This window comes from Populus alba, chromosome 12, assembly GCF_005239225.2.
Source record: "Populus alba chromosome 12, ASM523922v2, whole genome shotgun sequence".
In the NCBI taxonomy this organism is placed as follows: domain Eukaryota; kingdom Viridiplantae; phylum Streptophyta; class Magnoliopsida; order Malpighiales; family Salicaceae; genus Populus; species Populus alba.
The window spans coordinates 11,713,491-11,737,281 of record NC_133295.1 but is presented as its reverse complement, the minus strand read 5'-3'; the positions used below and the strand labels follow the sequence as shown (position 1 = coordinate 11,737,281).

General features: G+C 35.3%; 3 protein-coding genes across 4 annotated transcripts; all 3 read left to right on the top strand.

The window, feature by feature from the left end:
• The first annotated feature begins 1,585 nt into the window (after window positions 1–1,585).
• LOC118044700 (DExH-box ATP-dependent RNA helicase DExH12) lies at window positions 1,586–9,900 on the top strand. The gene is made up of 3 exons (XM_035053132.2): window positions 1,586–4,881; window positions 5,967–6,356; window positions 6,463–9,900. The coding sequence occupies exons 1-3, from the start codon at window positions 1,918–1,920 to the stop codon at window positions 9,658–9,660; spliced, it is 6,552 nt and encodes a 2,183-aa protein (XP_034909023.1). The 5' UTR covers window positions 1,586–1,917; the 3' UTR covers window positions 9,661–9,900.
• Window positions 9,901–12,345: 2,445 nt separating this feature from the next.
• Window positions 12,346–14,094, top strand: LOC118044701 (uncharacterized). 2 transcript variants are annotated; one of them, XR_004686836.2, is made up of 6 exons: window positions 12,346–12,736; window positions 12,809–12,979; window positions 13,058–13,150; window positions 13,307–13,417; window positions 13,533–13,674; window positions 13,847–14,094. XR_004686836.2 is itself a non-coding variant. In XM_035053133.2 (5 exons), the coding sequence occupies exons 1-5, from the start codon at window positions 12,563–12,565 to the stop codon at window positions 13,578–13,580; spliced, it is 597 nt and encodes a 198-aa protein (XP_034909024.1). In that variant the 5' UTR covers window positions 12,346–12,562; the 3' UTR covers window positions 13,581–14,094. The 2 variants fall into 2 exon arrangements, 1 of the variants encoding a protein (XP_034909024.1); XM_035053133.2 differs by having other exon boundaries at window positions 13,533–14,094.
• A 7,280-nt stretch (window positions 14,095–21,374) lies between these two features.
• On the top strand, window positions 21,375–23,739 carry LOC118044703 (exocyst complex component EXO70B1). Its single transcript, XM_035053135.2, has one exon. The coding sequence runs from the start codon at window positions 21,544–21,546 to the stop codon at window positions 23,524–23,526; it is 1,983 nt and encodes a 660-aa protein (XP_034909026.1). The 5' UTR covers window positions 21,375–21,543; the 3' UTR covers window positions 23,527–23,739.
• The last annotated feature ends 52 nt before the right edge of the window (window positions 23,740–23,791 follow it).

Below are 23,791 nucleotides of genomic sequence, written 5' to 3'. Positions count from 1 at the left end.
TTTTAAAAAAATTTATTTTTAATATTATTATATTAAAATTATTTTAAAATAAAAAAAAATATTAATTTAAAATAAAAAAATTAAAAATTTTTAAAAACAGTTTCCAAATCTGCTGAAGTCTATTGTCTAGAAGTTGGAAAATTTTCTTTGAAGTTTGTTTGTTCACGTGGGCAGTGTAATCTGGGGGCCTTTTGCTTGCGGAGCAAGGTGGCTAGAGCAGTAATTACCTTTGTAACGGTAGCTGGAACCATTTCACTTATATTTGTTTATTATCTACATTATGAAAATATATTTGTTTATTGATATCAACCTTTTGTTTTCCTAATTGTTCAACGTTAACCTTTGAATACATCTTCTCCAACTATTTTTTCAATGACTTTTAGCATGCCACTTCGCCCACGTCTCTTGTATTTTAAGTTGCTTTTTAAAAATATAGTTGAGTAAAAATTTTGTAAAAATTTAAAATTTTTGTTTAAAATTAAATTTTAATTTTAATTTTTTATTTTTTAATGTGCTGATATTAAAAATAATTTTTTAAAAAATAAAAAAATATTTTAATATATTTTTAAGCAAAAAACATTTTGAACCGCAACTGTGACTACACTCTCAAACACCTCCTAAAACTCTTTGCTTATTTCTCATCATGATAATTTTTATTTTTAAAGTGTTTTTCGTTTAAAAAAATATCAAATTAATAGTTTTAATGTGCTGGTATATTAAAATATTATATTTTAAGACTTTATACTCATTTAGCATTACAATAACTTATGTTTTTTAAAGTGTTTGTCGTTTAAAAAAAAATATCAATAGATGATTTTTAGATATTTTTTTATGGTTTTAATGCGCTATTATTAAAAATAAAAATTTTAAAAATATTTTTTTAATAATTTTTTATTTAATAAATACTCTTAAAAAACACTCTTCTGCATTAAATTACCAATCACACAATTCATCGAATATAAATCTAAGATATTGTCAAGTTAGTTATAATGTATTTTTTAATGTAAATTTTGAGATGAGAATAGGTAAAACTGGCCTTAGTTGACATGTAAGAAAACAATTGAAGTTCTTTTGCTACTTTGTTTATATTATTACAAAGAGAAAGTTAAGATTGCAATAAAATAACACAATTAAAGGTTTAATATTATAATTGCTAAACTTTATATGCCAAATTGGAAAATCTATAAATTAAATGACTAATTGTTTCTTATGTGATTTATTTCCTTGAAAAAAAGTCTTAGATTTGTGAATCCAATGAAACATTCGAGACCTATATTTACACGACTTAAATTTAATTAAATATTGGATTTATTTATAAATATATTAAAATAATATTTTATAAAATTTATTTTTAATATAAAAATAATTAATTAAAAAATAAATCAAAATTTTATGAAATGATGGTGTCTGCCCCCACAGACGCACCACTGAATGCCTTTGCTTGCATTTATTTTTCCATTTAAATATTCTTAAGTATCTATTCTGCAATATTTTAAATTATTAGCTACCGTGTTAGCCAAGTAAGCAGCAGCAGCGAAATCTGGTTGATTTATAATTCATTTCTCAGCCGAAAGAAGAACACGAAAATTCAGAAGAGATTGTAAAAGTTTCTTCGCTCTCTCAACCAAAGAAGCTACGGTAAGCATTCCAATCTCTCTCTAGCTTCTTCTTTTTTTTTGAATTTCGATTCGAATCAATAAAACCTAATTAGTGTTTTGTTGTTTTCGTTCAACACGGTCGTCATCTCTCCTAATACTTAACTCTACCCATCCATCATATTTAGGGTTAGAGTTAGGATACGAAGACTATCCAAGGTATCTATCTGGTTAGGGTCTATCATCCTTACGTTTTGCTTTTCTTTTAAATCGAGTTTTGGTTTCTAACTTTAATTGTTGTGTTTGATTTGGAAATTCAATAATGGCGCATCTGAGTGGTGGTGCTGAGGCACACGCTCGATTCAAGCAATACGAGTACAGAGCCAATTCCAGTCTGGTTCATACTACTGATACTCGACGACGTGATACTCATGAGCCCACTGGTGAACCTGAGTCTCTCTGGGGCAGGATTGACCCTAGAAGTTTTGGTGACCGTGCTCACAGAGGGAGACCTTCTGATTTAGATGAGAAGATTAACAAGGCTAAGAGGAAGAAGAAGGAGCGTGATGCCCTTTCTGAATCTGTCCGTGGTTGTCAAGCTAAGAGGCGCCGCCTTAGAGAGGAGAGTGTCCTTACTTCTACTGAGGAGGGCGTTTACCACCCCAAGACCAAGGAAACTAGAGCTGCCTATGAAGCTATGCTAAGTGTCATTCAGCAGCAATTGGGTGGTCAGCCTCTTAATATTGTTAGTGCTGCCGCTGATGAGATTTTGGCTGTTCTCAAGAATGAGTCTGTTAGGACGCAGGACAAGAGGAAGGAGATTGAGAAGTTGTTGAACCCTATTTCCAACAGTATGTTTGATCAGTTTGTTTCAATTGGTAAGCTTATCACTGATTACCAAGATGGGGGTGATGGTGCTGGGGTCTCCGTTCGTAATGGTGATGATGTCCTTAATGATGATGTGGGTGTTGCTGTGGAGTTTGATGAGGACAATGAAGATGAGGAAGGGGATAGTGATCTGGATATGGTGCCACAGGAGGGGGAAGAGGATGATGATGTGGTGGAAGCAGGTGGTTCTGAGGCCATGCAGATGGGTGGCAGAATCGATGATGATGAAATGAGGGGGGCAAATGAGGGAATGAACCTTAATGTTCAGGATATTGATGCTTATTGGCTACAAAGGAAGATTTCACAAGCTTATGAACAGCAGATTGATCCACAACAGTGCCAGAAGCTAGCAGAAGAAGTGCTGAAGTTACTTGCCGAGGGAGATGACAGGGAAGTTGAAACGAAGTTGCTGTTACATCTCCAGTTTGATAAGTTCACCTTTATAAAGTTTCTTTTGTGGAACAGGCTGGAGATTGTCTGGTGTACACGTTTAGTTAGGTCCAAAGATCAGGAGGAGAGGAAGCAGATAGAGGAGGAAATGATGGGTTCAGGTCCTGATTTGGCAGGGATTTTGAAGGAACTGCATGCCACTAGGGCAACTGCTAAAGAGAGACAAAAGAACTTGGAGAAGAGTATAAGAGAAGAGGCTCGCTGGCTGAAGGACGAGGCTGGTGGAGATGGGGATAGGGGTAGGAGAGGACTTGTTGATAGAGATGCTGAAAGTGGTTGGTTGAAAGGCCAGCCTCAGTTGCTTGACTTGGACAGCATTGCTTTTGAACAGGGTACTGGCCTTTTGATGGCAAACAAAAAGTGTGATCTTCCTGTTGGTTCTTTTAAACATCAGAAAAAGGGTTATGAAGAAGTTCATGTACCAGCATTGAAGCCACGGGCAATACCTCCTAATGAGAGGTTTGTAAAGATATCAGAAATGCCAGACTGGGCTCAACCAGCTTTCGAAGGGATTCAACAGTTGAACAGGGTGCAGAGTAAAGTCTATGAGACCGCCCTTTTCAAGGCAGATAATATACTTTTGTGTGCTCCAACTGGAGCAGGAAAAACCAACGTTGCAGTGCTCACTATACTTCAGCAAATTGCCTTGAACAGGAATCTGGACGGTTCATTCAACAATAATAATTATAAGATAGTTTATGTGGCTCCAATGAAAGCCCTTGTGGCTGAAGTTGTGGGTAATTTGTCCAATCATCTGCAGGAGTATGGTGTCCAGGTGAAGGAACTAAGTGGAGATCAAACAATGACCCGCCAACAAATTGAGGAAACTCAGATAATTGTGACAACCCCTGAAAAGTGGGACATTATCACCAGAAAGTCTGGTGATCGCACCTATACTCAACTTGTGAAACTCCTTATTATTGATGAGATTCACCTTCTTCATGATAATAGAGGACCTGTGCTTGAGAGTATTGTTGCAAGAACCGTTAGGCAAATTGAAACAACAAAGGTAAATATCCGGTTGGTGGGGCTGTCAGCTACACTCCCTAATTTTGAGGATGTGGCTTTGTTTTTGCGGGTTGATCTGGAAAAAGGGCTCTTCCATTTTGACAATAGCTACAGGCCAGTTCCTCTTTCTCAACAGTATATTGGAATCAATATAAATAAGCCACTGCAGAGGTTTCAGTTGATGAATGATATCTGTCACGAGAAGGTAATGGATGTAGCAGGAAAGCATCAAGTTCTCATCTTTGTCCACTCAAGGAAGGAAACAGCCAAAACAGCTCGAGAAATAAGGGACACTGCACTTGCTAAGGATACTTTAAGTAGATTCTTGAGAGAGGACAGTGCAAGCCGTGAGATTCTCCAAACTGATTCAGAATTGGTGAAAAGCAATGATCTCAAAGATCTTCTGCCCTATGGCTTTGCTATTCATCATGCTGGGATGACAAGAGGTGATCGTCAACTTGTTGAGGAGCGCTTTAGGGATAGGCATGTGCAAGTACTGGTTTCTACTGCAACTCTAGCTTGGGGTGTTAACTTGCCTGCTCACACTGTGATTATCAAAGGGACTCAGATTTACAATCCAGAAAAAGGAGCATGGACTGAACTAAGTCCACTGGATGTTATGCAGATGTTGGGTCGTGCTGGCAGGCCTCAGTATGATTCATACGGGGAAGGGATTATCATCACAGGCCATAGTGAGCTGCAGTACTACCTTTCCTTGATGAATCAACAACTTCCCATTGAAAGTCAGTTCGTATCCAAGCTGGCTGATCAGTTGAATGCAGAAATTGTTCTAGGATCAGTTCAAAATGCCAGGGAAGCTTGCCACTGGCTCGAGTATACTTACTTGTATGTCCGGATGATGCGAAACCCTACACTTTATGGCTTAGCACCAGATGTTCTTACTAGGGATATCACATTGGAGGAGAGGAGGGTTGATCTGGTAGGCACCCTACTCTTTTATATATATATATCAATTGGCTTTCTTTATTTGCTATTAGCTCCAGGCATGTGTTACATATGTTTTTAACATTTGTTTATTTTTTACTTATTTGTGCTTTATGTCTTTGGGTAGTGGAGAGAAAATTTGGTATACTTGTCCCATTTTCTTTAGTGGTTCTTTAGTTGCCCAAACCACTGTTATGTTAGATTTGGTTCTTGGTATCTGTGCTTTCATCTGCTGTCATTAGATCATGTGTCCCATTCAAATTTGTGCTTTATCACACGGATTTTGCATATTCAATGTTTTTGAAAAAGCTGTTCACCGTGTCCCTTGTGTCTTCATCATCATTGCTTTGTTCTCCCTACATGGATCTCTTGAGTGCCGAATATCATTTTTACTGTGTGATGATATATTAGGTGCTTGGATTGACTGGTTGCATTAGCACACGACATCACTAGTTGAGTGGGGATAGGTTATCATGTATAATTAGTAACTCAACTTTGTCTGAACTTGTGAAGATATGTTTATGGAGAATATGCATTTCTATAACACACAAACTATTGACTTATGAATTGGAAACCATATTAAGTCATGGTATACTGGACTAGAGTACCCACTTCTTTCGAAACTTGAAACTTACTGTCATAAGATGATTGCTTATGAAATGAGTGGAAGAGGAAAGCATGCACCACCAACAACTAAGCCTCCATTTATAACTTTCATGGACATGGGGAAAGAGTTTGGGTTTCAAGTATGTTCTTGGTTTGAATAAACTACAGTGTGATTGTCTTCCTCTGTTCCCCTTTCTTTGTTCTTTCTTTCTTTAATCACTTGTTAGTTTGAAATTGATTTGGTATTGTCGAATTTCCTTTCATCTGTCTAGTCTCCCAATATAATTGCTATGTCATTTTTTCCAGCCCTTATTTGTCTCCCGTGGGAAATTTTCATTGCATGTATTGACAGATGTTTATGCCTTTTTAATTTAAATTAACTGTGGTGGTTGGTTTCATCTTCTAAAAGTAATGTTCCTAATTATTTTTCAAAAAGTCTAATTGTGTTTTAATGGGCTTTTGTTCTTTTTGCAGATACATTCTGCTGCTACTATCTTGGACAAAAATAATTTGGTCAAGTATGACAGGAAGAGTGGATATTTCCAGGTGACTGACTTGGGTCGAATTGCGAGCTACTACTATATTACTCACGGGACAATTTCCATATATAATGAGCATTTGAAGCCAACAATGGGAGATATTGAGCTGTGTCATCTATTCTCACTAAGTGAAGAATTTAAATATGTTACAGTTAGACAAGATGAGAAGATGGAACTGGCAAAGCTTTTGGACTGTGTTCCAATTCCTATCAAGGAAAACCTAGAGGAGCCTAGTGCCAAAATTAATGTTTTGCTGCAAGCATATATTTCTCAGCTAAAGCTCGAAGGGCTTTCATTGACATCTGACATGGTGTTCATAACTCAGGTTTGTGTTCTTCTAATTGGCACTGCAGTTTCTTCTTTCTTTCTTTTCCAGTTAGATTCTTGATCTGTATACAACTTTTAATCATTTGTTTCTGTTTTCTTTGAAGAGTGCTGGCCGTCTTATGCGAGCTCTCTTTGAGATTGTCTTGAAAAGAGGATGGGCCCGGTTAGCTGAGAAGGCTTTGAACTTGTGTAAAATGATTAATAAGAGAATGTGGAGTGTCCAGACTCCCCTTCGTCAATTCCATGGGATCCTTAATGAAATTCTGATGATGTTGGAGAAGAAAGATTTGTCATGGGAAAGGTATTATGACCTTAAACCACAGGAGATTGGTGAGCTCATCCGTTTTCCCAAGATGGGCAAAACACTGCACAAGTTCATCCACCAATTCCCAAAGTTAAACCTTGCAGCACATGTTCAGCCCATTACTCGCACCGTGTTGAGGGTTGAACTTACAATAACTGCAGACTTTCTATGGGACGAAAATGTTCATGGATATGTGGAGCCATTTTGGGTTATCATGGAGGATAATAATGGTGATTCTATTCTTCATCACGAGTACTTTATGCTGAAAAGGCAGCCCGTTGATGAGGAACAGGTTGTGGACCCCACACTGAATTTCACAGTGTTGATCCATGAGCCATTGCCACCTCAGTATTTCATTCGTGTTGTGTCAGATAAATGGCTTGGTTCACAAACAGTTTTGCCCATCTCTTTCAGGCATCTTATCTTGCCAGAAAAGTATCCACCTCCTACAGAGTTGTTGGACTTGCAGCCTCTGCCTGTGACTGCGTTGAGAAATACATCATATGAAGCTCTTTATCAAGATTTTAAGCATTTTAATCCAGTGCAAACTCAGGTCTTTACTGTTCTTTATAATACAGATGATAATGTCTTGGTTGCTGCACCAACAGTGAGTGGGAAAACTACCTGTGCAGAGTTTGCCATATTGAGGAATCACCAAAAGGGACCAGAGTGTGTAATGCGTGCAGTGTATATTGCTCCTCTTGAAGCAATTGCCAAGGAACGCTATCGTGATTGGGAGAGAAAGTTTGGCCAAGGTCTTGGCATGCGCGTTGTTGAATTAACTGGGGAAACAGCTACAGACTTGAAGCTACTTGAAAGGGGTCAAGTAATCATCAGCACTCCTGAGAAATGGGATGCTCTGTCTCGACGATGGAAACAGCGGAAGTATGTCCAGCAAGTTAGTCTTTTTATCATTGATGAGCTTCACTTGATTGGGGGTCAAGGTGGTCCTGTCTTGGAGGTGATTGTCTCTAGGATGCGATACATTGCTAGTAAGATAGAGAACAAGATACGGATTGTGGCTTTGTCTTCCTCTCTTGCAAATGCCAAGGATCTTGGGGAATGGATAGGAGCTACATCTCATGGCCTTTTCAATTTTCCTCCTGGTGTGCGTCCTGTGCCCCTGGAAATACACATTCAAGGTGTTGATATTGCCAATTTTGAGGCAAGGATGCAAGCAATGACGAAACCAACATATACTTATATTGTCAAACATGCAAAGAATGGTAAGCCAGCTATTGTCTTTGTTCCCACAAGAAAGCATGTGCAACTCGCTGCTGTAGATCTGATGACATACTCAAGTGTGGATGGTGGAGAGAAGCCAGCTTTTCTGTTAAGGTCTGAAGAATTGGAGCCTTTCATTGGAAAGATCCAGGAAGAAATGTTGAGAGCCACTTTGTACCATGGAGTTGGGTACTTGCACGAGGGCTTGAGCAGCTTGGATCAAGAAGTTGTGTGCCAACTGTTTGAAACTGGGTGGATTCAGGTTTGTGTCATGAGTAGTTCATTATGCTGGGGGTTGCCTTTGTCGGCACATTTAGTGGTGGTGATGGGAACTCAATACTATGATGGGCAAGAAGATGCTCACACGGATTATCCTGTCATAGATCTTCTGCAGATGATGGGTCATGCTAGCCGACCTCTTCTAGATAACTCTGGAAAGTGTGTCATCCTTTGTCATGCACCTCGTAAAGAATATTACAAGAAATTCTTACATGAAGCATTTCCCGTTGAAAGTCATTTGCACCATTTCTTACATGATAATTTTAATGCTGAAGTTGTTGCTGGAGTTATTGAGAACAAGCAGGATGCTGTAGATTATCTCACGTGGACATTCATGTACAGGAGGCTCACTCAGAATCCAAACTACTACAATCTCCAGGGAGTTAGTCACAGGCATCTTTCTGATCACCTCTCAGAGCTTGTTGAGAACACATTGGCTGACCTAGAGAAGAGTAAATGTGTTGCTATCGAGGATGACATGGACCTTTCTCCTTTGAACCTTGGCATGATAGCATCTTACTATTACATCAGTTATACTACTATAGAACGTTTTAGCTACTCTCTGACTCCCAAAACAAAGATGAAGGGTCTTCTGGAAATCCTCTCTTCAGCCTCAGAGTATGTGCAACTGCCAATACAACCTGGGGAGGAGGAGGTGCTTCGAAGATTAATCAATCACCAGAGGTTTTCGTTTGAAAATCCTAGATATGCTGATCCACATGTGAAGGCTAATGTGTTGCTACAAGCCCATTTCTCTAGGCAATCTGTGGGTGGGAACCTAGCATTGGAACAGCGAGAGGTGCTTCTTTCTGCCAGTAGATTGCTTCAAGCAATGATTGATGTCATTTCAAGCAATGGCTGGTTGAACTGTGCTCTCCTTGCTATGGAAGTTAGCCAAATGGTGACACAAGGGATGTGGGAGCGAGATTCCATGCTTCTACAGCTTCCACACTTCACAAAGGAGTTGGCTAAGAAATGCCAGGAGAACCCGGGAAGGAGCATTGAGACATTGTTTGATCTGGTAGAGATGGAAGATGATGAGAGGCGTGAGCTTTTGCAGTTGTCAGATTCTCAGGTGCTAGATATTGTGAGGTTTTGCAATCAATTTCCCAACATTGATATGTCTTACGAGGTGATGGATGGTGATAACGTGAGGGCAGGAGAAGACATCACTGTGCTTGTCACCCTTGCAAGGGATCTAGAGGGGACAGAGGTGGGACCTGTTGATGCCCCAAGGTATCCCAAAGCCAAAGAAGAAGGGTGGTGGCTTGCTGTCGGTGATACCAAGAGCAACCTGTTGCTTGCCATCAAGAGGGTTTCCCTTCAGAGGAAGTCAAAGGTGAAGCTGGAGTTTGCTGCTCCTACAGATGCTGGAAGGATGTCATACACTCTCTATTTCATGTGTGATTCTTATCTTGGCTGTGACCAGGAATACAACTTCTCTGTTGATGTCGGTGAAGCTGCCGGCCCAGATGAAGACAGTGAAGGAGAGTAAACTGCAGTTAGATATTTTTTTTACTCCCGTGTTCTTCCCAACGAACAATCACAATCGGCTAACCATGTCGATGCTACAAGCCTTGTTTTTCCGATCATCTGGCGAGGATATAGATGCTAGTAGTAGTGCATCAATTTTTAAAGGGCGATGCCGGGCATCGTGCAAGTAAATTCTGTGAACATTTGTCAAGCAAGCTTCAAAATGATGCATTAAAACAAGCAAGAGCAAGATGTGTTTTTTAAATAAGTGCTTGGTAACTAAATAACTTTTAGCTAAGATATATTTGAAATCTGACTCATTTAAATCTGAGAAAAAACTTGGAAATAAATGCATAAATACTTTTTAGCTGAGAAAAATTAATTGAAACGAGGGTTGCTACTTGCACCATTCTGAGATTAAGCTCTTGATGAATAAGAAAGGATAGGAAACAGGAGAAAAAAGGAACTTGCTGGTCTTTTCAATTAAAAAAAAACTAAAACTGCTCAGTAAATCCTGTAGATTGTATCTAAGATCACTGTGGATTACTGTGCAGTTTTTGCTGTTGACTCAAAGTATTTATGGGAGAGAGTTTTATTCGTTCTCGCGATAAATTCTGCCTTCCCTTCACTCCCACTCTCGCAACATCTCATATGTTAATGAAAGCATGGGGTAGTGATTACCACCATGGAAAAGCCGTAATGGATGAGATGAAGACAGTAGCAATTTCGCCTCATCATATAAGCTGGTCAATCTTGATTGACATATGTGGAGGCTCAGGCAATTATTATCTAATAAACTATAGCTACTCAGCGTTTCATTGTGAATTTTTTTTTTTGTAAGCTGTTTTTTTCTTTTAATAAATTTTATTTTGTTTAATTTTATTTATTAATGTTAATTTTTTTTTAATTTAATTATCAGATTTTTATGATACTAATCTCGGGTTTAACATATTAACTTGGTTTCACAAGTTAACCCGGATTTTTTTTTTTATTTTTCTTTTTAATTAATCTTTTTCATTTATTTTAGTTTGTTAATGTTAAATTTCTTCCAATTAAGTTATCAGACTTTCATGACACATATCTCATGTTTCAGGGGTTAACTCGGTTTCACGAGTTAACCCAGTTAATTCTGGGTTAATGCGTCTATTTTTTTTGTTTTTTTTCCTTGTTTTAATGTTAATTTTTTTAATTTAGTTATCAGACTTTCATGACACGGATCCCAACTTTAACAGGTTAATCTGGTTTGACGAATTAACCCAAGTTTTTTTTTGCTTTTTTTTCTTTTTAATTAATTTTTTTCATTTACTTTAGTTTGTTAATGTTAAATTTCTTTTTATTTAGTTATTAGATTTTCATGACACATATCTCAGGTTTGATGGGTTAACCTGGTTTTACGAGTTAACCAAGTTAATTCTGGGTTGACCCGTCTATTTTTTTTTTTTTGTTAATGTTAATTTTTTTTATTTAGTTATCAGACTTTTATGACACGGATTTTGGGTTTAACGAGTTAACCTGGTTTGACAAGGAAACCCAGAGTTTTTTTTCTTTTTAATTATTTTTTTTTTTCATTTGGTTTAGTTTGTTAATGTTAAATTTCTTTCTATTTAGTTATCGGACTTTCATGACACATATCCCGGGTTTGACGAGTTAACCTGGTTTCACAGGTTAACCGAGTTAATTCTGGGTTAATTCGTCAACTTTTTTTTTTCTATTTAGTTATAAAACTTCATGACATGAATTCAATGTTTAACGAGTTAACCTGGTTTGAAGGGTTAACCCAGTTAATTCAGATTTTTTTTCTTTTTCTTCATTAGTTATTTTTTTCATGTTGGTTTTTTTTTTTCTATGTTGTTTTCTTTTTACTTAATCTATTTAATTATCACACTTTTATTATACGACCTTGCAGCCAAACCCACATCCAAAGGTTATTGAATCTGGTATTGCAACCAAACCCACTTAAACTTGGGTCATGCAAGTTTAATGTTATTATTAATATTATAAATATTACTCTTGGATCAGGCGTTGCAACCACACCCAAAATTCTTGGGTATAGCTTTGCAGAAAGATCTAAAACTTTTAAATCTTAGTTTTTTTATATATTTTTTATATAACTCTAGAGTTTGACAAATTTTGTTTGGATAGGTATCGATCTATTTTAATATTGCAATAAACAAATAAAATTACAATAATTATCATTTGTTTATAAATTAACTCAGACTCCAAGTTTTAAATAGCAAGTTGGATTGTTAATGAGATTTCTTTTCTTTCTTAAAGTTTGAATTTAAAAAAAAAATTATAATGACTCAACAAAAAATAAATAAATAAAACTATCCAAATCATAAACAACTTGTTACTAAGTATATAAACATTTTAGGTTTGGATAATTATAATTCTTAAAGATAATAACATTGACCTAATTACTATAAGCATAGCAAAGGATCAAATTGATCCCATTTTTTTATTTAAGGCTTTCAACATTAATGTGTGATAAGTTATTAGTTCCCTTAATTCAGAATATTAGCATGTTTTTACGGTGAAAAATTATTTTTAAAAAAAATTAATTTTTTTTTCTTTTAATATAAAAAATATTAAAAAAAAAAACCTGCTGCTCTGGTAACAAATAATCTCTTTATAATTTTATTATTTTTTGTTTTTTGTTGGCAGGGAGATGATTATAAAACGTAAGAAAACGAAGGGATGGCACAGCTAAAACGATGTCGCTTTGTTCTCGTCCTATCTAGAACAAGAGGGAGGGGGGCGGGAGTTGTACTTGTACCAGCATCTTGCTGCCCAGAAATAGGTATGGAGTTGAAGGCTGCTTAATATAGGGCTTGGTGGAGAAATCCTCTCTCAAACATCAATTTGTTATACGAATGTTGTTAAAAACTGTGTAATTAATTAAATATTAAAGAGTTGGAGAAAAAATGGAGCATAGTTTATGGAATCATTTGCCGTTACTAGTAAGAGCAAACTCTAAAGAATCAGTAGAGTACATTCTTCAAGCTCTCTGGCGAACTCGTCAAACCGGTCTCGATTCCGCCGACCGACTTGTCATTCGCGACATCCTCCAACTCCCAAACGACACCGATCTCGACCCGGTAAGTAACTAAATCATCTTAGGGTTTCGTTTTTTGAAAAATGATTTCATTTTTTTTTACCTGTTTCTGCAGTTATTGGTTTGTCTTCGAATGCTGATTCGAAGGTGTGTGTACGAGAATGTAAGCAAAGATGATATTCAGAAGTTGTTTCCTGAAGAGGTTTTGCCGGAATTACAAAGGTTGTTGACGCTTTTACTGCAGAAGTTTAAGACAGAGTGGCGAGCGGATGTGTTCAAAGATCAGGTATTGTTTTTAGGTCTTCGATTTGTGTCTGGTGAGATACGAGGATGTTGAGTTTGTATTTTAATTTTTGCTGTTCAGGTTGATTTTCCACGGTTGAAGGCAATGACATGGAATATGGCGAACCAGGATGCAGCGGAAGGGACTGACCCTGTCGCTGTTATCAATTTGAAGGTATTGAATTCATTGTTTGGGGCTTTGGTAGAATATTAACTTGTGCTTAATTTGGACCAAGTTCTTGAATGAGATTTAAAAGTGTGTGCGTAAAAAACGTCGAGAATGGTCATGAGCTGATTATGTTTAAATCAGCTATGATTGTGCTTTGTGCAGCTTCAAGATGATACACAGTCTCACTCAGAAGTGAAGTTCCAATTAGGTAAAGATACTCTAGAAACAATGGTGAAGTCCATGTACTGCATAAGAGACCAATTATCTGACTTGGTAAGTTTTGCTCTTGAAATTTACGTTGCTTTTCCTTATGCATATATTATGAGGTGCAATTTTGTTTGTGATTAGCAGCTCGGTTTTCGTTGTGTTTAAATGTTATCCATCGCAGGGTGGGGCATCAAATAGGCCGTTATCTCAGGGAACCAACATAGTCTAGGAAGTTAGTAACTCTTGCTTGTAGCAATGCCTGAAATGGAATGGTATGGGCCATGTCTTGGACTTGGAATCTATCCGCTGCAAGATTTGACATGGTATGTTGTTATATTGGTTAAACTATAGCAAATTATGAAGAGATGTGAAGATTTTATATTGTTTATTGCTGTTGGGGGCACAATATCTTAACTGTAATGGTCAAGGTTTTGTTCACCATAGGAAGATGTCTCTGAACCAGTTACACTTTGGACGTTCTTTTTACACATGCAGTGCCCCACCACTTGAAAGAGAGAAACCTTTTGCTGATCAGGAGCAAGAATCATTGGGGATTCTTTTGGCAATAAAGAACATTTAGACATGTAACCGTGCTTAGTAGTTTGTATTGTGGGGTCAATGATGATGTTACTGGTGAATGGTTTGTTGGTCTTCTCATTCATGGCATGTAACTATGCTTAGCCGTTTGTATTGGGAATGAATTTTTAGTTTTTGGAAAAAAATAATTGAATTCTTTGACAAAATGCATCTCTGCTTATGAGGATCAGGTCACTAGTTTATATGTATGCATCATCACTTGGCTTCTAATAGCAAAGAATTGAAGCACATCTTACATGCATGCTCGAAATTGATAACCTAACTCCCAATTTAAGAGCTTATATTTTTTTGTGTTTCAAAAATATTTTTGAAAAATTAATGTTATCCATTATTTTTGAAAAAAATTGAATTTTTTTTATTTGCTTCAAATTAATTATTTTTAGTGTTATCATATTGTTTTGATGTACTTTGATATATATATTATCTTGATGCATTTATAAATGGAAAACATTTTGAAAAGTAACTGGTACTATAATATCAAATGGGCTCTAAGTAGTGCTTGCTGGCTGCAGCAATGTGTCTTTTTGCCAGAATCTTTTACGAATGAGAGAAACCGGAAACCTTTTTGTTGAGAAAGTTTCCTTGCGATTTCCATTTCTGTGGAAGCAAGACTTTTATTGTTTCTCATACATAACACATGATGCAACAAAAAAGAGCAGTTGATATTACCAGTTTCAGATTCTTGATGTCACGTTATTCATCATTACTTGGTGTGAGATTCTTTTGTTATGTTTTTATTTTACATCACATGGTAAAAGCAGGGTGGAGCCCTTACCATCTTCAGTCCAGAATGTCTGAAGAGCGAGGCCGAAGGTTTGCCAGGCGTTATTTTAATGTGTATCTGTCACAGGCCAAGGGTTTAGAATCTCCTTGAAGTTAACTTCATTTTCATTGAGTTCGTGGTCGATAGAGCATGACCAAGCATTTAAAAGTGCAATATTATTGAAGTCGATGGATATGCAAATTGATCCATTGTATTCATGGACCGAGTCTTGGCCTAGACTTGTAGCACTCCTGCACTCGTGACACAAGCAGCTATCGTGTTCTTTTTGTCCAAACCAGGGTGGAGTTGCAAATCGACGTGCAATGAAACCGATGATGTCCAAAAATATTGTAGTTTAAAAACAAGATTTTTATATTGGATAATAACTTATTTTTTTTATTTTAAAAATATAATATATTTTATTTAATTAAGGTGGTTGGTATATGATACGTGATGATGATTGATATATGTCAAAGGTTTATTTTAATAGATTTGAGAACTTTCGTAAGCTTAAGTATTTTTATAAAAAAAAAATAATAATATTTAAAAAGATACTCTGAAAATATATATGCATTAGAGAAAGAATATTGTGAACCTTTTATTTGGGTAGTTTAGGAGATATTTATATCCTCTAAGCTGTCACTTTGATGAAATGGAAGGGTTAGAGAGTTATTTTTTTTTTTAGTATTAATAAAAAATAAATATTTTTTACACAACATTAAACAAGGAACAAATATTTTTTACATAATATTAATGGCGATAAGAATATAGTAAGTTCTTAGAAGATTTTTATACACCTAAAAATGTAAAGATAAATATTTTTTACATTAACATTTTGTGTTAAAAATCATAAAAATAAACAAACAAATAAAACATTATGACCTAACATGGAGCCTATAATGATCGCCAGATCCATACCCACTTGAGCTTGACATGATACCAAGCTCTTGGGCGGTGGGTCTAGCATCTTGCTAGATTCATGTTCATTTAGACTTACTGCATTGCTGATTTCAATGATATTAGGTCTTATAGTTTGTTAAACTCATGTCTATTTACTCGACACGAACTGAATTTAAAGATATTGAGTCTAATAGCTTGTCATTTAGTTTCAGTGCTAACTTAACTCAAGAATGCTAGGAATGAAAATCAACTAAACCTATACCCGCTTGGGCTTCACTCTTAACAGCGTCCGATGTTGAGCCTAGAAGCAAGTCACTTTCATGTTATTTGTACCTGATATTTTGCTAAGTCAAAGCATGTTGGGTATAAATTTAAGTCACACTTATCTATCACGGGATAATTACCCTGTTTTTGAGCCTTTTAAATTTAAACTTAGATAAAAAATAATTTAAACTTAGATTAAATTTTTCAAAACATGCTTATCTATCATAAACCCACCCGTCACGTTATTGAAAATGAGGACTTGCGTGTGTGGACTCTGGAGTCTTTCTATAACCCATCATGTCATTGAATTATCTGTAGAACTTAGGACCAAGTCTTGGCCTAGATTTACAGCATTCCTGCACTCAAGGCACAAGAAGCTATCGAATTCCATTTTCCCAAATCACCCAAATCAGGGGTGAAGTTACAAATTGATGTGCAATGACAGCAACTTACCATTCCGTCGTGACATTGAATTTCTCCAGAACTTAGGCATCTGGAGTCTTTCTATAACCCGTCTTTGACTGGACTGAGAAACTTGATTTATTCTTCGTCTCCGCGTATCAATCAACGAACCCTAATTCTGCAAGTCTATGTGATTTTGATAACGGATGGTCGTAATGGAGTTATTCTGTAGCCATCATCAAGTAATTTTTGCGCAGAAAGTGGGAGAAGAATGGCTCGGAATTGAGACCGCACTTGCTAATTGAAGACAAAGGGAGAAGGTAATGATAGCTTATGGAGATGCAAGCCTGTGTTTTTCATCAAATTATGTGGCCGTTCTTCCATCCTCGTGGCGGCATAGTTATCTAATCCGGAATTCAATTCTGGATCTTATAATTCATCTAAAAAATTTTAAAAATATATATTTAAAGTTTTATTTTATATGAAAAAATTACAAAAAAAAAATTATTCATGTGAATATAAACTGTACATATTATAAAATAATAAATTTTATAAGACTATTTAAAAAAAATATATCTCCCATTAAAAAAATTTTTTTTTAATTTTTTTCTTGTAAATATAGAATATATACATAAAAAAACTTCAAATTCCATTGAAAATATTATAAAACCAACTAAAAAAATATAAAAAAAAAGATATAAAAAAAAACCATGTTTAATAAAAAAAAAAAAATAAGTCTCATCCTGGTTCACTTGAGTCATGGGTCAATCGGGTTTTACTAAGTTATTGTATTAGCTAGTTTTTTAACAAACTCAAACTGGTCTAGCTATCAAATTAATATGTGAACCGATTTAGATTTAATAAATATGATATATTAGAGTCAAGTTCTTAAAATACAAGGGACAGAGAGAAAAGATGAAAGTCAGGAAATACTGCCGTTACACTAAAGGGTTTAATTAAAATTAAGTTTCTTAATCGTGGGATTATGGCTGGTCTTCGTCATGATGTGAATTAAATTTAAATGAGTTCAACATTTTGATTGAACACTTAAACTTAATCTTAAAAAATAATCAAATACAAAATAGAAGAGTTTGACAATTGCTTTTTTGACCAGACTGGTTAGCTAACAATCTTAAGCAATCGAAGGTTCTTAAATTTCTCAACATCTTGAACCAAACCCTAGCTAAGTTCATGGTTTCAAACCATCCATTTGCAAATAAAATAAATCCCAAAACCGTCGATCGAGCTGGAAATCAAAAGAAAACAGAAAAGTCGTCGGAAAGAGGGCTCAGCAACCGGTAGATGCAGTGTGAAACCACATCACGTCAAAACACATTAGGTGGCGAATTTTGATTTGACAAAGGAGGCAGCCTTCTCTTAGATTCAATCAAAACAACAATATATCTGTGGTGATCCGCAGGAAGACATTTTTTGGCCCCTAGGAAATGGTCAGCTTTTGTTGGGATCGAAAGTTGACAGTGGCGCATGTCGCACGGCATGGATTGATTAATAATTTGCAAACAAGTTGACGTTAATGTTGATAACTAGAGTCTTTTTATTAGAAATACAACAGGTTATCAGCTTTTTTAAAAAATTAATATAAATATTTAAATCAGTTTATATTGTATGTATCTTAATTAATTATATAAATTTTAAAATTAACAATTATGAGATTTGAGTTAGTTATTTCTAGTGCTGGATGTTTTAAACATTATTGATATGATAAGATTAGATTAAAGAAGAATATCTTGCTTGTGTGCTTTAAAAAGTATTTGAATTTTTTTATTTTAAATTAATATTTTTTTATTTTTTTATATAGATTTTTATTGGTGAACTTGTAGTCACATAACAGTGATCTGTACAACTTCTCAGCGAAGTAAGATGGTAACCATCTAGGTGGTGGCCCAGTGGTAAAAGCTTGGGACTAAGAGGTTTGCTCCCTCTGTGGTTTCAGGTTCGAGCCCTAAGTTGCTCATATAATAGCTACTGGAGGCTTACATGGTCGTTAACTTCAAGGTCCGTGGGATTAGTCGAGGTGCACGCAAGCTGACCCGAACATCCACGTTAAACTAAAAAAAAAAAAAAAGATGATTGATTTAATGTTTGAAAGCAATTAATGTAGCCATGAACCTGTTAAGAATTTCTCTGTTGTAGACTATGTGCAATTTGAATAATGTCCTTTTTGAGAGTTTTTTTATAATAAGATAATTTTGTGTATCAAGATTAAAGTTTACTTCTTGTATCCTGTTGTAAACATTTTTTTTTTTTCATGTTAAGATTAGAGGGTTGATGAGGATTTTTGTGGCTAAAAGGAAAACCCATGAACATGAATCTGTTAGGAAAATGCAAGTCAATTCATGTTTTTAAAAAAAAAAAAAATTTTTTTATTAAAAAATAATTTTTTATATATTTTTGAATTGTTTTGATACATTAATCTTAAAAATAATTTTTTAAAATAAAAAATATATTATTTCGATATATTTTGATATAAAAAATATTTTAAAAAACAACTACAATCATACTTTTAAATATTTTTTATAAATATAATAACTAAATATATTAAATCACAAGAGTGTTTTGAAAAGCGTCAAATATTGTTAAAATACTCACAAGGTATTGTGAACTAGAGTAATAATGTTTTGATTTTTTTATTTATTTTGGTTCCTTAATCATTTTTTTTCTGATTGTATTCCTTGGTTGTATAATTAACACCTAATTGCATCTATTTTATTGGCTAGGGAACAAGGTTGAGACAAAGATCAATTTAGAAAAGGCATTGAAAATAGATGGGGGTGTTTAAAGTTGAAATGAAAAATACACTTTTTTAATTTATAAAATCAGACCCTTTTTTGTTCCTTTATGTTTTTCTAAATTTATTTTTGGTACATAACTTTATCTTTATTGTTTCTAAGTCCCTGGTATTTAAAGGAAAGTAAACTTTTCGCTGGATTTTGACATAAAAAAATTCATCATTTTCGCATATTTCAGCCACCAAATTGATTCATGTTGGTGTGAATTAGTTCCATTTAACGAAAAAATTTGATTGATGGTTGTTTCAAACCTCGATATTACCTAAAATATTAGATCAAGGTGGGGAAGAAAAATGTTACCCAGTTTGATTTTATGTTTTGGGGTTTTTTTTAAGTTTTTTTAGGTTGATAGATTAATTTATAGGTATTATAAGGATTTTTGGGCATAAATACCTATAACCTGATTTTTTTGTCACTTGTGTGGTTGAATTCCAGCATATAAGTGATGTGTTGCTTTTTTTTTTAATAAAACAAACAAATAACTTGTCATTCTTCCCTTAAAAAAAATAAAAATATATAAGGTTAAGCTCAAGCATCAGGGCTTCTTTTTTCACATGTCTAGACTTGTTGGGGGTGTTAGGTCTCCACACCTAAGCTTTTTTTATGGTTTTTTCCCTCAATTCTTTTTATTCTTTTATTTATGTGCAATGTAAATTTATTAGATCTTGTTGAGCCCTTGGCATGAATTGTTGATTTGATGGGCGTGATACAACATGTAGGGCTTCTTTTTTTTAATTCATGTTCCCATTGATTTATTTTTTAAAAAAAAATGTTATTTAGCCCTTTATTATCATTGATTTTTTTATTGAACTTAAAAAAAAAATTAATTTCATCATTTTTTATCACCCAACTTAAAAAAATTATACCTAACTGGGATCATATTTTGACACAAGTTCTAAATTTTATTTTATTATTAAAAGCTATATGGGATTTATAGGATGATATTTTTTAAAAGTTTTAATTTAAATTCTTTCATAGTTCTTTTATTTGCTTGTAGATTTAATTAGATTTGTGGTCAATCAAGACTTAATAAAGGTCTAATTGAGAAGAGAATGAGATAAGAAAATGAAAGATTAATTATTCAATCGAATTAATTTATTATAATTGTGTTTATTATCCAAGCTGTAAATTTAACGTGTTAACCTAGGTTGATACAATTTATATTTATTTTTACATTTAACTCTCTCAATTTTTTTTCCATAATCTTCTAGTATTTTTTTGTTTTCACATTTAAACTAGAGTTAGGGCTAAAATGACAAATATATATATATATATATATATATATGGTGATTAATTAATTTATTCTGATATACCAACAGAGTTTTTAATCTTGATTTCAAATATTTTATTGCATATTGATAAAAATAATACTGTTTATATTCTTTAATACAGTTATATGTTTTTATCCAATCCGCAGGAAATCACGATCCCAAAGCCTAGTTTAACTACAGAACAATCGAGTACCATGAGTTTGCATATTATTCATATTCAATTTCTATGTAGAAATCAACTACAGAACAATCGAGTACCATGAATTTGTTCTTTTTTTTCTTTTTCTTTTTCTTTTTAAAAAAAACAGCTTCTTTTAAGTTTAACATACCGTTTAAACATTATAGTAATTATTTTTTTAAAATTTTTTTTTTTAGAAATATATTTAATATATATATATTTTAAAATTTTAGTTTTAATATTAACATATTAAAACAATTTAGATATGAGAAAAAATAATTAAAAACAAATAATTTCGCCTTCAAAAAGTCTCATTTCACCCATCTGTCTTCTCTTGCACACAAATATTGGACACCGCTACGTCCGCCAAACTTGAATTTCTCGACTCCTCGTATCCTCCTCTTCCGCAGTCAGCATGCGCGAATAACATTGCAATGAAGAGGAGAAGAAAACTTGAAAAACTCAAAAACAAGCAGCAGCACACGCCTGACTGGACACCATCCAAACAAGCAGAGCAACTAGAGTAAACTATTTATTTAGTACCTAAATTTAAAATAATGTTTCACTTCGGTCCTTATAAAAACCAATCGTGCAGCACTCATATTTTTTCACGACAAAACAGGATAATAGGAATTGGGTAACTAAGAAAGCTCATCATTTGACCTTTTTGAGCTTTAGTACAATGCAAATTGGGTTGTAGACTGATGCTGTTAGTGTACGGATTTGGGGTATAAAAGAAATTTAAGACTATAGTGTCTGACATGAAATATTATGAAATATGTAGGGGCTAGCATGTAGTTTACCAAATCAACAAGTACGACAAGTCTTCCCTTCTCTCGACACAAGTACTTCTGTTCTCTCTTGTCTACAACTACAAAACCATAAAACTCTCTCAAAATAAAGAAAGGAAAATAGAAATTCAGACACACCCGATTACTACGCTCACTTAAAAAAAAAAAACAGTTCACCTCACCTTTCCACAAAATCCCTAAAATCCCAAAAATCAAATGGCCACAACCACCACGACAAGCAGTCTAACCAGCGGAGGGGGAGGGGGAGGAGGCGGTGGAGCAGACGACCGTGTCATGGCAACAGCGCAGCAGATCGTGAACAGCTTAAACACTACAAAAAATGTACGCGAAGACATGTTATTAATCCTTTCGAGTTTTGATAACCGTTTATCGAACATATCCGACTTCATCAAAACCGATTCGGATTCTCAGTCCTCCATTCTTGACGCCGCCGAGAAGATCATTCTCCGGTCAGACTCCGGCATCTCCTCCAACGCCGGAGCTTCTTCCTGGGACGACTCGGCGGGGGAATCTAGATATTATTTAGCAGCTATTGATGAGATTCTTGATTTGTTAGATAAATTATCGGTCGGGCCTGATTCGGAGGTTGTGGACCGGGCGGAGACTCTGGTTCAAGTGGCTATGTCGAGATTGGAAGAGGAGTTTGGGCATATTCTGATAAGGAATACTGTTCCGCTTGACGCGGAGAGTTTGTATGGATCTATTAGGAGGGTTTCGTTTTCATTTGCAGCGAATGAAGGGGAAATTTACGAGGAGTTTGAGAATTTTGGAGAAGTGGAGACTGGGAGTGTGTGTTTTCACGAGAGAGGAGCGAGTTTAGGAGATGATTTGTGTGTTGATTTGATTAATAGCGAGGCGGTTATGGATTTGAAAGGGATTGCTGATAGAATGATGCGATCAGGGTATGGGAAAGAGTGTGTACAGGTTTATAGTAGTGTGAGAAGGGATGCTTTGGACGAGTGTTTGGTTATTTTGGGTGTTGAGAAGTTGAGTATTGAGGAAGTGCAGAAGATAGAGTGGAAGCCTTTGGATGAGAAGATGAAGAAGTGGGTTCGGGCTGTTAAGATTGGTGTTAAGGTCCTTTTGAGAGGAGAGAAAAGGCTTTGTGATGTGATTTTTAGTGGGTCGGATTCGGCCAGGGAGGTTTGCTTTAATGAGACTGCAAAAGGGTGTTTGATGCAGTTGTTGAATTTTGCAGAGGCAGTGGCTATTGGAAGGAGGTCACCGGAGAAGCTGTTTAGGATTTTGGATATGTATGATGCATTGTCTGGTGTTTTCCCAGATTTGGAAGCTATGGTTACGGATGAGTTTGTGTACAGTGAGGCGAAAGGAGTGTTGGCTGGGTTGGGAATGGCGGCTAAAGGAACTTTTGTGGAGTTTGAGAATGCTGTGAAAAGTGAGACTTCTAGGAAGCCTATGTTAGGTGGAGTGATTCATCCACTTACACGGTATGTGATGAATTATGTGAAACTGCTTGTGGATTATAGTGATACGCTGAATTCACTTTTGGAGAACGATGATGATGATGAGTTAAATGGATTGCAAAATGATGATGGTGAGAGATTTCAGTTAGAGAGCTTGATTCCTATAGCAAGGAGATTGTTGGCCTTGTTATCGACTTTGGAGTCTAATCTCGAGGAGAAATCAACACTGTATGAGGATGGTGCTATGCAGTATATATTTCTTATGAATAATATTCTGTACATGGTGCAAAAAGTTAAGGATTCAGAACTTATTAAGATTTTGGGAGATCAATGGGTCCGCAAACACCGTGGCCAAATACGCCAATATGCCACAGCGTATCTGAGGGCTGCTTGGACGAAGGCTTTGTTATGCTTGAAGGATGAAGGGATTGGTGGGAGTTCTAATAATGCCTCCAAAGTGGCTTTGAAGGAAAGGTTCAAGAATTTCAATGCGTGCTTTGAGGAAATATATAGGATTCAGACTGGTTGGAAGGTCCTAGATCCTCAGCTTCGTGAAGAGCTTCGAATATCCATATCTCAAAAGGTATTACCAGCTTATCGCTCATTTATGGGGAGGTTTGGTAATCAGCTAGAGGGTGGAAGACATGCTGGGAAATACATAAAGTACACACCCGATGATTTGGAGAATTATTTAATTGATTTGTTTGAAGGGACCCCCCTTGTTCTTCACCATCTTAGAAGAAAGAGTTCATAGGATTCATGACTCTTTTAACAGGTAAGAAGTTCTTGTCAAGAATTAGAAAAAAGAGAGCTTACCTATTTGCTGTATCTGGATCATATGCTTTCTTTTTTCTTTTTGTATTTTCTTAGTGTAATGTTTTAAACACAGGCTTCTGAGTCGAACAGTTCTCCCTTTTATATAAAACTTTGTACATGTATTATAGACCATAGGTTTTTTATTTGTGAATTCTTTATTGTTCATGTATTTCTACTGTCACCAAATCACCACTAAGTATACC